The following is a 14,671-nucleotide window of genomic DNA, read 5'->3' as shown; positions in this document are numbered from 1 at the left end:
CTGCCTGTGTGGCCCCAGCCATGCTTATTGCAGTGAATGCCCCTCGCACCCTGCCAGGGACCATCGGGGTCAGAGCAGACTGTCAGTGCCCCGGCCTCACCCTGACAGAGAGCCCCAGCGCTACAGGGGGATGGGTGCTGTACCTTCGCCCCAGAGTTCTATCGCAGTTAATACCAGTGTCCGTACCCACCCCTCTCGCAGCCTTTGGCACTACCCCTCATGGCAAAGGAGGTGGAGGAGTGGGCAGCGCCTGGGTGCAGAGCTGGAACAAAATACTTTGCCTTCCTTACACATATCGCGCTCCATCTATGCCCCTCCCTCCGGCGCTCGCCCTGTTGGACGGTAGCCCCTCCCACTTCTGAAAGCTAGCACCCAATCTTGTGACTGCGTAGCCTGCCTCGATGACTGACATCTCAGAAAGTCCCGGCGGCAAAGAGTTAACGTGCACATGGCGGTGCTAAGTGGGTGTGCCTTCGCTATCCTCCCCCGTCACTGGATCGGTGCAGACCGTCCCATGCTCAGGCTGAGAGCAGCATCCTCCCAAGGAGCTGCCATGTGGCCATTCTCCAGCTTGGACCAAGACAGCACGACCCGCTGCTAGAGGACAGGGGCTCTGGGGGCTCCCATGCACCGAAGATTGGAGGAAAGGGCTTCCCTGGCACCCCGACGCCTACCCGGGGGCACTCGCACTCCGGCACCCCGCATTGAGCGCTCTTCGGCATCTTCCGTGGACCGCAGCGCATTCTAGCCAGGTGACCACATCGGAAAGACGACTTGTGGAGGCTGCGTCTGCGATCACGGGCACCACCACCAAGGTAAGACCTCCCCCTGCAAGCACCGGGGCACCCGAGCAGAGGGCCCTGACACGCACAGCACCGTGGCACTTGGACCTGTGCACAACAGCTGCACTGCTGTGAGTGTCCCAAACTACCCCATGATGGTGGTTAGGGTAATCTCGGAATAGCCCTCAACTCCGCACGTTGTTTCCATCTCACTCTTTTCACAGTCTAAAGAAAACTCACAGTGGCGCGAGGTTAAAAGCTCCGCACACTGAAGCTCCGGGCTTCCGGCTGCTTGCATCCACTGGCTGGGGCTTCGATTCTGTATAATTACAATCAAAGCGGCTTAATGCCCTGATCCCTTTACGATAAGCTCATTTCTTCGGTGGAAGGTCCCCTCTGCGCTGCGTGTCAGAGTCTTATCTTCCGAACCACTAATCTGCGCTAAGGACATTACCAAGGATGAACTCCGAGATGCTTAAATGGCTTCCTTTTTCAATTTAAAGCGCATGTTTTAACTACAGAATTGAGCGGCGCGCAGGGGCGGGGAGTGTTCTCAGCACGAGCGGCACTGCTTGACCCGGACATCTTCGTCTCTGTGGGGTTAAGAGGTCCTGGCAGCTAGTCTCAGGCAGATTAAGGCTAAGGACAGGGGGTTTATTAAAAGAGTACTTCGTGTTAGCCTCTTACTGGCATCCAAAGTGGAGCAGTCAGCCTGCCAAGGTGTTCATTTACAGACTCCGGGCGGAAGTGTTCCACCGGCTTTCCTTCTCTTTCAACGCCGGAGTTTCATAACCTCGTGGCTTTAAATACTAGAGCAGAACTCACGGCCCTCTGGAAGAACAGAGCTCGGGTAACAAAAGAAGATAGTGACGTGATTAACATATATCGAAAATAGATGCAGCTCCTAGGAGCTGTTATATGTATAAGGGACAAGACGGGGTCTGCGCGTGAAGAGTGATAGAAAACAAACATTATTCAAAGAACGGCCACTTTTATTATTTCAATACTTTGGTGCTTGATGGGCAGTGTTTCTTTGGGCGCTACATATTAGAGGGTAGCTCAGGAAACGTATTAAAATGTGGTGAACAACAGAAACCAAAAAATTAAAAATGTAAGTATTGCGGGAAGTGTAAACATTGTTTTCAAGTCTCTGTTTCGAGCTAAATATTTCACATGGGCTGTTCTGCAGGATGTGTTCAAAAACGAGATTTAATTCTTGCACAAAAACTGGTCTGCCCAATGAGAACGAATTATACCCAGGTTTCGATCCACAATACATCGTTTTGCAACAGTTGATGCACAATAGCCGTGAAAATGACGCGCCCAGTCAACGTTAAATCATTACATATTCTGATAGTTTACTCCTCACGGAGTGATCCGGTGAACTCTGGGTTCCACACCGGATTCTTGGAGCTACTGAGGAGGCCACTTCCCCGGGCAGGATTTTCGCAAACACAGTAGATTTGTAGAGATAAACCACTTTAGAGGGTTTATTAATAACCCGATGCGTTTCACAACTTGTAAAAAGAATACATATCTCGTACGTAAAGTGACTCCTGGGTCGGGTGAAATGACATTAAACTGGTCTTATCGGGTGTGGACATCACGCCCCCCGCTTGCCGAGCACCGTGGTCAGTTCTGCACGGAGTGTACTGTAATACACCACTGACATTTATTTAACATTGCATTATTTACCAATTATGATGCATTTATTGCCTAACGATGACGTGCAGATCACATATTACGTGTGTACTCTTGGCAAGCCTCGGCGACGGAAGAGCGTCCGTACCACTGGCGCCCCGTGCACAGACACAACCCCTGGAAGCAGGGGTTCGTGGGAGCTGGACAGGCCGCCCACCCCCCACGGACCCGAGACTGCTGCGGGCCAAGGTAGCAGGGGTGGGATCCGTGCACTCTGGGTTCCTAAATTCGGACACACAGAATCTAAATGAGGGTCGCACACACCCCGTTGTTGTTGCAACTTCCCAAGTGTGCCACCCAAACACACGGCGCATTGCTGCCCATGCCTTGCACTCCCCTTCACGCTTGCGCACTCTAGGGTGGTCTTTCAAGCTGGCTGCAACGGAACACTAAAGTGCGGATTAGCTTGCTTGAACCTGAGACACCGACTGAGAATAAATATGGCAGTGGACGGTAATACTCCAGTATGTACCGCATCGTATCCTTTGTCCTCAGGCGGGGCGCCGATGCTGCCTGTCCCTTCCCCCGGGTGTTGTACACATGTGTACTTCTGAAGGTCCCTGTAGCCAACTATGGGCGTTCATTAGATCCCATCAAGCCTATTTTGAGGCGAAATCTGCTCAACGGGTTATGTAAAACCTTTTGATAAAGCCCAATCTTTAAAATCTATGCAACTTTATCGAAAACAACATTTCAAATAGTCCTGGTTTTCAACTCCAAAGATGCTGTATGGCCAGGTACGGCCTAGATCCCTCCTCCCTTCTCATTACCCAGATAGTACACCTCTAACACAAGAAAGAAATTCTTTGGATTAGGGAGTCGTAACTCCAAAGATGCTGTTAGCAGCTCCTGCCAACACTAGTAGCCTGTCCCTTCTCGTCTCCAAGCATAGGCAGGGAGGCGCCCACCTTCAGGATGCAGCATATCAGCCAAGGCACCCGGAATCTAACACTAGGGTCACACACCTCACCCTGGAGCTGCGCCCTTCAAGCGCAGCGCCAACCATCTGAAGCTGGCTTCACACACCCAACCTTGAGGGTTCACTGGAACAACTGAGGGACCCAGAATCTAACACTAGGGTCACACACCTCACACTGGATCTGCGCCCTTCAAGCGTAGCGCCAACCATCTGAAGCTGGCTTCACACCTAACCTTGAGGGTTCACTGGAACAACCGAGGGACCCAGATTTCAGTAGGGTCACACATTCAATACATAAGGTGTAGCGCCAACCATCTGAAGCTGGCTTCACACACCCAACCTTGAGGGTTCACTGGAACAACTGAGGGACCCAGAATCTAACACTAGGGTCACACACCTCACACTGGATCTGCGCCCTTCAAGCGTAGCGCCAACCATCTGAAGCTGGCTTCATACCTAACCTTGAGGGTTCACTGGAACAACCGAGGGACCCAGATTTCAGTAGGGTCACACATTCAATACATAAGGTGTAGCGCCAACCATCTGAAGCTGGCTTCACACACCCAACCTTGAGGGGTCACCAGAACAGCTGAGGGACCCAGAAAATAAAAGTAGGGTCAGGCAGCCAAAACTGAGGATGAACAATCTAAAGTGTAGCATTAACAGTTTGAAGGTGGTTTCACACACCCAGCATTGCAGATTCACCATAAGAGCTGTGGCACTCAGAATCCAACACCAGGGCCACACACCCAACACTGAGAGTGCACCACACAATCTAAAGTGCAGCACCAACAATCTGAAGCTGGCTTCCCACACCCAGCACGGAAGGCTCACTGCAACACCGCAGGAATCCAGAATCCGACAGTAAGGTCACACACCCAATACTTACGGTACACCATTGAAAGTGTGTGTAGCACCAAGAATCTGAATCTGGGTTGGCACACCGCATATTGAGGGATCACCAGATCAGCAGAGGGACCCCTTCTAACGTTAGGGGCGCGCGCCCAGCACTGAGGGTGTACTACCAGAATTCAGAAGCCAGCTTCAACCAACCAAGATTGAGATCAGTGTAGACACCCCGAATCTAACGCTAAGGCCGCATAACCAACATTAATTTCATGCCATGTGAAATATATCACGGAGAATTTGAAGCTGGGCTCATGCTCCAACAATGTTAGTGGCCTTTGAAACGAGGAACCCAGGACCTATAGTGGGGATCTCACATCAAACAATGGATGGAATATAATCTTAACTGGGGCACTTGTGGTGTGGGAGAGAGGTCAGATAACAGTATTGGAAGATAACGTGTCATAAGAGGTACCCGGAATGTATACCTTGGGTGTCTTACCAAGTGAGGATGCATCATCTCAAGTGAGGCAATTTAAGAATGGAACTAGGGACTCACACCTCACATTCATGGAAGCATTCTCAAGTTCTGAATCAAGACTTAATAAAGATATATTCCAGCCAATGCTGGCGACATGATCTCAGTCCTGGCTTTGGAATTTCCCGTCAGATATGAAACACCACATAGGATCTAAAATTAGGGGTGTTACTTAACACTGGGGCTGCATTTTATGAAGTACAGTGCACAGATTATGCAGCTGGCCATCTCATACCCAACGATGGATACAAGGTCTCTACTGGGCCTACTGTCCGGGATGTGTTATCACTAGTGAGGCATCCAGAATCTGAAAATGTGGCTCTCATACATGCAAGGAAAACATACTGTTTGAGGGTTGAAACCAGGATCCCACTCTCTGCCAAGGTGGCATTTTCAGATCTGGGATGTCGGGGACTGAAGCTCAGTAATAGGTGCAGGGGCGGTGTCTTGTGTACTGTGTCTTTTAGCAGATATGATAAATGACTAAGTGGGCAGCATTATCTTCCTTTAAGGTTGACAACACCAATGTATTTTTTCACTTTCTGCTTCCCCAAATCATAATGTATATTGATGCTGTGTCAACTCTCTTGAATGTATGTTACACAAGGCTGATCATGTAGGGGTAGGAAGAGTTTGCTCTGGTCCCCACAGTAGGAGCAATACTGTCAACCAATTCTTTTGACTGATAGAGATAGAACAGTCCTCCCTTCTTTGAGGCGCTGCACTCTTTTTATTGATTACTGTGGTGCAGATCTGGGTCCCCATGATTTGCCAGGTCCCTCCACCTCGACAGGACACCATGCTTCCCTTCCTGAGCTTTCTATTTACAAATCATTGTTTCCCTGTTGCTACCCATTTGAAGGTTAACTCCTCTGACTTTATGTTTTCGGTATCACAGTATACCCTCGTGAGGTAAATATAAGTAGAGAAATGCCCGATGAATGTTCCATATTTTCCTAATCTTTTACAAGTGGATAACTGGAGCAGCTGGTAGGTGGACAGTAGTGGCACCAAGTACGAAGTAGTCCTATTAACTGTATGAAAAGAAGCTGTTGTAGAGTTGCTTTGTGATGCATCGCTCAGTGAGTTCTGGGAGTTGTGATGCGCCATATGCCGCTCGGTCTTACTTCTGTCCTTTCTCTGTGTTTCTTTCCTCAGGGTTTGCTGGCATGGAGGCCATCGCCCCTCAGCTGGGTGCTGGCAGGGAGGGGGCAGCAGGAGGAGGCCCGTCGTCCCCTGCCTCCAAGCAGGAGCTGCATCCGTACTCCAACAACCTGAAGCCCAATCAGGTGGGCGAGACCTCTTTGTACGGGGTTCCCATTGTCTCCCTTGTCATCGACGGGCAAGAGAGGTTGTGCTTGGCCCAGATCTCCAACACTCTGCTCAAGAACTACAGCTACAATGAGATCCACAACCGGCGCGTGGCCCTCGGCATCACGTGCGTGCAGTGCACCCCGGTGCAGCTGGAGATTCTGCGGCGCGCGGGGGCCATGCCCATCTCTTCCCGCCGCTGCGGCATGATCACAAAGCGCGAGGCCGAGCGCCTCTGCAAGTCCTTCCTAGGGGAGCACCGTCCGCCGAAGCTGCCTGAGAACTTTGCCTTCGATGTGGTGCACGAGTGTGCCTGGGGCTCGCGCGGCAGCTTCATCCCTGCACGCTACAACAGCTCCCGGGCCAAGTGCATCAAGTGCGCCTACTGCAGCCTCTACTTCTCGCCCAACAAGTTCATCTTCCATTCGCACCGCACTCCCGAGGCCAAGTACACCCAACCCGACGCGGCCAACTTCAACAGCTGGCGGCGGCACCTGCGGCTGAGTGAGCGCACGGCCACGGAGGAACTCAGTCACTCGTGGGAAGACGTCAAGGCGATGTTCAACGGGGGCACGCGCAAGCGCACCTTCTCCCTCCACTCCAGCAGTAGTGGAAGCAGCTCTAAGGGAGGAGGTGGGCACACGCACCACCACCACGCACACCACCCACACCATGTGCCTCCACAGCCACACCACCCAACACATGGTCTCCATCCACCCCCCACCTCAGGAGACCTGCCCCCTCCCAAGGCCCTGCGCTGCTCTTCCACAGACGATGAGAGACCCTCCCCGGGCTCAGCTCCTGCGCCATCTTCCTCTGCTGGCCTCCGGCCTTACCCCGTCATCCCCGTACCCAGCAAAGGTGGCTTTGGCGTGCTGCAGAAAATCCCTCCCCCATTATTCCCACACCCCTATGGCTTCCCGGCCTTCAGTCTCTGCCCTAAAAAGGATGAAGGAAATGGACTGGGCGACCCAGGCAAAGCAAGTGGGGGTGGTAGTGGTGGAGCAGGGTTACCCGGCATGTTCTGGCCAACAGCCACCACCAAAGATGCACTCTATCCGCCCTTTCCCATGTTCTGGCCAGCGGCCGCTGGGGCGCTCCCTTATCCAATGAAAAGCTCTGTGGGACGAGTCCCAGACGTAGTGCCACCCGCGGGTGGGGATGAGACCAGTGGTCGCAACACCCCTAAGGAAGCAGGGGAAGGGGATTCCCGGCCCGAGGAGGAACCACAGCGATCTGGAGACGAGGAGGGCGGCACGGGGCCCGCACCGCCTCCCCCTCTCACTCCACGCAGTAGACTCAGCTACATCTCCGCCTTCCGGCCCGTGGTGAAGGACGCAGACAGTATTGCCAAACTCTACGGAAGCCGGGACTTGCCGGCCCTGTACGGTGCTCGTGGTGGATATTTATCCCCTGACCCCCTCCTCAGTGAGGGCGAGAGCCTTCGCTCGGTCTCCCCCGACCTGCGCTCTGCCTCCCCCAGCACGGACCTGCGCTCCGCCTCCCCCGGCACCGATGTCGATGTGGAATCCAACCGCTTCCCCGACGAAGAGGACGAGGAAGAGCCTGAAGAGGAAGACAAGTTAGGACGCAGGGAGCCGCAGCCAACTACCGAGGAGGACGAGGAGGCCCCGCTCCTGGAAGAGGCGGTGCAGAGCCCCGTCAGGGGCAGCCCAGGATACCAGGTGAGATCACAGAGCTGGGTCAATGAGGGGAGGGGCCTGGGCACACTGAGAAGCACTGCACGCGGGCAGAACACATGTACATGTCTGACGAGGAGAAGTGTGAACGTCATCAGATTGGCATATGCAGCATCTAATACAATGAAAGGTTTAATACACTGATCTATTTAGACGCGGTCTGATATAATCCCACGCCTAAAAAGATATATGCATTTACATTGTCATAAAACATCTATACAACTCAAGAACTGTCCTTAATAAAGCACGACAGGTGCAAAAGAATCACAGCTAGAACACACAGGATTGAACGCAGGACTTACACAAACAGCAAAACATTATCTGCCATTTCAGAACAGCTCGAAAAAACCGAGATCGCCCCCACCTAGGTGTATAAAAAAAGAGCAAACAAGAACAAAATTACTTTGAGTGAAAACTGAGCAGGCATAAGCGACCCACTGCAAGCCAGCTGCCCCCAACAAGAGGCCGTGTGCTGTCACCATCACCCTGTCTGTCATTTACAAGCCAAAACACGCTGGGAACACCTTGGCACATGAGCTGTGAGTCAATGGTAGTCCTGGGCGTATTGTGGCTACAATAAGTTCCTATCACTCCGACGCAGTTAAGGAAGTCAATCATCGCTACTGAACCAATGGTTGTGCTGCAAACCAGTGTTCACTGTAAATTAAGACAGCATATGCACCACATTGTCGCGGCAGTGTAGAATCACATCGCGTTCGCCACAGGTGCGCCAGCTGCATCCATCTGCCTTCTCTCGTGTAGAGTCCTTGCTGATTTGACCCCCCCCCCCCCCCCCATCAGCAGTGCAAAGAAAACTAGTGTCACGGCTGTGCTCCAGGTGTTTAGCTTGTCTCACCGAACCGTGGGCCCTGCACAGAGTTTCTGTGACGGCTGTCTTAAATGTTATGATGCGCACTTTCTCTTAAGCTCATTTCTACGTATGCATCACCTCGAGCAATTCTTTCATGACTTGCGAGTCACAGAGCATTTGATTATGCAAACCCCATTGTTAACTTGAAGGGGTTTGTGCACTCACGGTTCTGACTCCATCGCCAAGAACCATGTAAAGAATATGAAAACTGCTTATGGTGCTGTGGCCGAAATGAAAACAGCGCTGCCACTCAAAACAGGATGCAGAAAAGGCATTCAGACTAATAAATACTTTTATTTACTTACTTTTATTTGATTTCATTAAAAAAAATAGAAATAAGATCTGTCTATTGTAAAGCCAACTCTGCATTCATTAACTTCACCCTTGCCCATGATCCCAGCCCTGAAAGAAAGCCAACAAACATCACTCGTTAATAGGACTATCACCGTGTGCTTTTCTTCAAACAATGGAGTGCCTGGATATGGTAAACGATCTTGTAGTGTTATGACATGGAGCTGGTCAGTGACGCCAGTTTCTGGCCTCGATCTGAATTATATATTTATAAAGCATCTCTGCTCCCCTTCCTCTCCAGTCCCGGGCACTTGTCTTTCGTGAGGCAGGTTCAAACGAAAGCCCCGTCCCAGCAGTTACACAATGCATTCTGGGAACCCGGGCCAAAAGAATGTTTTAATGCGATCCCAGGGGGCACTGGTAAAAGAGCAGTCCGAGACCAGCTGAGCAAATAATATATACGGTCACAAGTGAGGCAGGGGCCATGCCTCGTGGACACTGGTCGAGGACTACTACAGTCCGGGTAGATCAGGGAGGTATGCAATATTACCAGGATATCAACACAAAGGCCATTCAAAGAATGAATTGAGATAGGAGTCAGAGGGCACCTCTGCAGACCAACGCTGTAAACAGGGCTCTGCACCAAGAGGGGTCGCTGGACCTGGGGCGGTCCCCGAAAGCGCACATAGTCAGTAGTTCTGTAGGAGTGAGTGTAACTTGCAGGCTGCTTGCTGTCAGTCCTTGTGTGTTGATTGTGTCTCCGTTGCACTCTCTCATATGTGTTGCCCTGAGTATCCGCCTAGGTTTGGCCCGTGTTGTGCGGTGCGTGCTCCACGCCGCACAGTAGATATTAAGCCAAGGAAAGAACAAACAACACACAGCTTTGCCTTTAAAATGACCATCAAACGATATCTTTGCCACAACCCGCTGCTGGGTGACTTTTTTGTCTTCTGTCCCTAAACCTGTGCTCCGCACCTCTTTCCTGACTATCAAGACAACTGCCCTGCAAGACATCTATCACAGAACGTGTGGCCAAGGCCGATCCGATGCTCTGTTATAAACTTTCTAAAGAGGGCCTTCGGCAGTGAGGGGTGGACCTAACCCAGATATACGAATCATTGTACGAGTTTGAAAAAAAGCACATTTAAAGTGAAGAATTGGACAAAGATTGGGCGGAAGCCTGTTTCACATGACAGGTTATCCGCCAAAGAGTTAATGGCAAACGCCACCAGCCTCGTGAAATAAACGTTGATTCCGTCCAATTAAATCCCCGGACCACTTGGGGATGAAATGTCTTCGCATCCCCAAAAAACGAAAAGCTTTTGCGGGATATCGAGCCTTCTGGCGGGCTTTTTCATTTTTTGTATTCCCTCTGCAGTCTTCGAGGTATTGATGTATCCCTTCTAAGCAGCACTGTTGACGACAAAATGTTTCCATTGTCTTTAACGATGGAGTAATAATGTGCCTTATGACATCCAATCAACAGGCAGCAAACCCACTGCGGGCATATTACGTAATTGGTTGGATGCCTTGCATTACACAGAGCTGTTTTGGTCTTTGCGTAACTTTTTCCTGCCCCTTAAGTGTCCCACTGCACCAACAAACTACTGTCTACGGTGGCTACTTGTTTTCTGGTGTTATAATGATAAACGAGGGAGGGGTGGAGGGTGTGCGTGTGTGTGTAAAGTGCTTATGCCTTCAGGTGGGCAGTTATAATCGCGAAGCTGCGATTTTGAGATTCATGTTGGAGCCCTAGTGGATTAACGTGGTACCAAACCACTTTTATGGCGCTATAGGTATTACAAACACAAGTTTTTAAAAAAGCTAAATGAAAAGCCACGTGCGGAGGGGAGAAGCCGATATGCAAATTCCTTTAATTATTTCAGCAATATTAAATAAGAATATTGACTGCCTAGTTTAAAATCAACCCAAGAACAATTACATGAATTCTTAGTTGATGTTTGCTAGTGTTTCAAAATACATAAAACAGTGCAATAACATTAGCAGTTTCACGAATACCGATTGAATTATTGCTTTCTGCTTTAACACGACGTAAAACATTTTTACAGCAAAAACGGACGCTCTTCTGCCGAACATCCCAATTCTTTGTGGATGCCAGCCCCTAGTAAAAACCGCTTAAGGCCACATGACAGACGAGTAGGTAATACGTAGAATTGTAATAATCTGGTCTACTGCTCCTAAAATTGTCAGACTTGAACGGCATCAACAAAGCTATTACGGACAGCCAAATAAAAGTCACGAAAAAATATAAAGTGCGTCATCTCTGGGAATCCCTTGGGAAAAGGAGTAAAGGGTCGGCCATGCAACACCCAATGTAAACCGGGTCAAGGGACAGGGTTTATAAGGATTCCGAACCCAGCTAAGGGGCAGCACTGTCTCCGACAACATTTCAAGCATAAAGCAGGTGCACACTTACATTTTTGTTAGTGGACTAGAATGTCTAACACATTATTGTCGATCTCTGAATGTTTTCATTAGCCAACGCTTGTCTGGAAAATAGTAATATTCTGAACGAATCAGCTTTATTCTTGTCTCTGGGATATATCTCAGCCACAATATTTTCTTTATATTCTTACAACTTCGAAATATTTCCCGGCTCAGATTTGTGTCCATTCTGGCATCAGGCTGGTTAATGCGGCGGACTCCCACCCCCACCCCCCTCCCAACCCCACTGCCTTTCCGAAGCACAAGCCTGGCATGGAAATATATAATGCCATTTCTCGTTTCCACGTGCCCCTGGTTCTTTCTGGAGAGGCGCTGTACTTCACAACAACAATGTCCTAAGTGCATGACCAATGCCATTTGGCTGTTCGGCCAGCAGGCGGCGACACGCTACAGGGGCCGCCGATACTCCCACTAATACAGCGCAGTTACCCGGGGTGCAATGGGATCAGAAGTGGACCAAATGTAATGGTAAACCCGGGGGCGCAATGATTCGCCAAGTGGCAACCGCCAGCGGCGCTAGTATGCGCGTTCTGCCGCTAGCCACCACCAGACAAGGAATACTGCTGCAGTGCTGCACCCCAGAAACTCATACACCCCAACCTTTCCTGTAAGGCATGTTTTTGGTCTTATGTCGCAACACCCCAAAAACTGCTGCTACTTTCCCACAAACTCCAACAGAACAACACTGCAACTTCGGGTGACGATAAAACCTCCCTGTTCCCTGCGCCCAGGCTCGCACCACTGCTCCCATGGGCTTCGCACGACGAGCTTGGGGGCATATTATCAAGACAGGCGGTAAGACAGGCGATAAAATTATCGCCGCTTTAGCGGCAGAAAACTGCCGCTAATGGGCTTGATAATATGCCCTTGAGAATTCCAATTGAAGCTCAGGTTAGATGTCCTTCACATCTACCATGGGCGTCAATAATTTTATCTCCTGTCTTGATAATATGCCCCTTGGTGTGCTCACTACCCCTTGCTACCTGAGGCGCTAGCTCGCAGGCTCTGCTGGCGTTTTACATCAGACATCCGCCCACCGCTCAAGACAAACCCGGCACTGCGAGGGGAGCTCAGGACCTGGCTGTTCCACCCCTCAAACGGAGCCCCATCATGCAACATGACGAGATCACGTACGTACCTGGTGACTATTGGATAACCCACATCCATACGTTTATTTACAGGAAGGGGAGAGGGTGTGGCCTTACGGCCAATCTGCCTAATTTGAAATTGGGGAAGCACGTTCAAGTCCCGGCGTTGCCTCAATGTCCTGTGATTCTGGGAGAATCACTTAATCTCCCCCATACATTTTTAAAAAGTGACCTTGGGTAATGTAACTGGTGCTCACGGAAACCGCGATAATACCTTCGGGTAGAGTCCGAACTCTATAATAAAAACTGCAAAAAAAAATGAAAGCGGCCAGTCATGCTGCTATGGCTTCTGTGTACAAACAACAGTAGGTTACGGGGTGACACCGAGCACAGGGCAATGCGTGAAAACTCCCGCCCGGTGCCAGCGCGCGGCTCCTCTGGATGTTCGTATTAAGTGGGATTCTTTCGAAAAGTGATGATCGATGCGCAGCATCGCGCAACTCGCCCAGGATCCCGCGGGCTGTCAGGGTCTGCGCCGACGCACGAGGCAAGACGAGTCACTTAACCAAGAGAAAAAAACACTTCTCTTCGGCGTGTCTGGACCGGCGTGCTTCGATCACTTTCATGCGATAAACACCCTGGTGCATTAAAGGCTCAAGCGCGTAAATAAAGGGGCATGTTTGTTTTCATGTACAGTATTTAAATTACTTAGGCAATGGATCCACACGTTCACATTTGCATAAGGGATGTTTACGCCATCGTTTTGAGTAGGCACGCAGATTTCCCGTTTGCTTTCGTGTCTCGTTTAAACGTAATTCATTTATATTTCTGGTAAGTTGTATTAATTTGTAGTTCTCTTGTACTTATGTATACATCAACCTCGCCCATGCGTACTCTGGGGACAAAGTTATGTCTGCCCTGATTGGGGTCACGTGCAAAGGTGTCATTTGAACGAGCATAGTTGGTTTATAAACCGTTGCAGATATTTGCATTAAGCAAGTGGCGCATCCCAATGTAAAAAAAGAACATTGAAACTCTTATCTGGGACTTCTCAATTGCATGTGTTCTTCTTTTCTGGGTTGAGCAGTGGGCCATTCGGGTTTTATGGTCATTTTGGTAAAATGAAGAGGTTAACCGCAATGCAGCCGCATCCCACGCCTGCTTTTATTTCAAAGGTGTGGGCTGCGGTGAGACGCTACGTAAGGTTGCGAGATAATTTTATATAAAAACGTAATTTAATTACCGCTAAAATTGAATTGGAATACAAGGCTGATGGCTCGCAAAAACGCAATTCTAAAAACCATTTGTCACACTGTCCTATTTAAACGGCGGAGGCCCGGTATTAATAAACGCCTTTAATCTTTGTCGCTGTGCTTTCTTCGGAAACTCGACTCTGTTGTCTGCCGCCCCTCCCCGGCCTCCCAAACGGGCTTTTTAATACTAAATGATATGTTTAATCCTTTGTCTGATCTGTATGCATGCATGCGCGCGCCGCAGCGGTTTGATAGAAGGGTGATGAAAAGGTGGTTAATATTACATACAAAGATAAAGCAATTTTAACATCAAAGGCACGAGGGCCCCGGCGATGAGACAAATAGAAGCCGAAGGGACGGCGTTTACATTATAAAGGTATCCGAGTAAATATTGTGAACTCCTGTAAATGAACAGCTCCAGACAGGGACTACGAGGGATAATTACCCTGATTAGAGCGCACTTTGCGGGTCTGAAAATTACCCCAAATTAGGCCTTTATGGGGGCCGCTGCCTTTCAAAGCCTCTCCGTTCTCTTGCGCCTGAATTTTAATTCGGGTAATTTTGTCTGGAGAACCGACAATTTGTGTAATAAAACGGTTGTGCTCAAGCTGTGTGTGTATTTTGTGAGATGGCAGAAGGCGGCCAGTGCCCATTTTACGAAGTCCCCCCACCCCCCCGTCGCTGTTGGCCGGCGTGAGCTCCGTACGTGCTACGGGCCCTCCTATTCGCCTCGGGCTCACCGTGTCTCCTTGTGTCTTCCTGTGCAGGTGTACCCCCAGGATCGAGATCCCGCCCCTGGCCTCAACAGCCCACACCCAGGTGGCGCAGCCACCTACCTGTGCAACTCGGAGGCCCCCGGTAAGTAGCAGCGACGCGTCCTTGGAAGACTTACAAACTGACGGAAG

At 50.2% G+C, this 14,671-nt stretch overlaps 1 protein-coding gene across 2 annotated transcripts in view; it reads left to right on the top strand.

Moving 5' to 3' along the window:
- Positions 1-420: 420 nt before the first annotated feature.
- SKOR1 (SKI family transcriptional corepressor 1) overlaps positions 421-14,671 on the top strand; it is a 51,635-nt gene continuing 37,384 nt past the window's right edge. For both annotated transcript variants that reach the window (XM_085646362.1, XM_085646363.1), the window contains exons 1-3: positions 421-815; positions 5,945-7,782; positions 14,534-14,624. In XM_085646362.1, coding sequence (XP_085502488.1) covers positions 5,956-7,782; positions 14,534-14,624 — 1,918 coding nt within the window. In that variant the 5' untranslated portion in view covers positions 421-815; positions 5,945-5,955. The remainder of the gene's footprint in view (positions 816-5,944; positions 7,783-14,533; positions 14,625-14,671) is intronic.

The sequence above is a fragment of the Triturus cristatus genome, chromosome 3_1, assembly GCF_964204655.1.
Source record: "Triturus cristatus chromosome 3_1, aTriCri1.1, whole genome shotgun sequence".
NCBI classification, from domain to species: domain Eukaryota; kingdom Metazoa; phylum Chordata; class Amphibia; order Caudata; family Salamandridae; genus Triturus; species Triturus cristatus.
The sequence above is the reverse complement of the archived record's forward strand: the minus strand, read 5'-3'. Positions and strand labels throughout refer to the sequence as shown.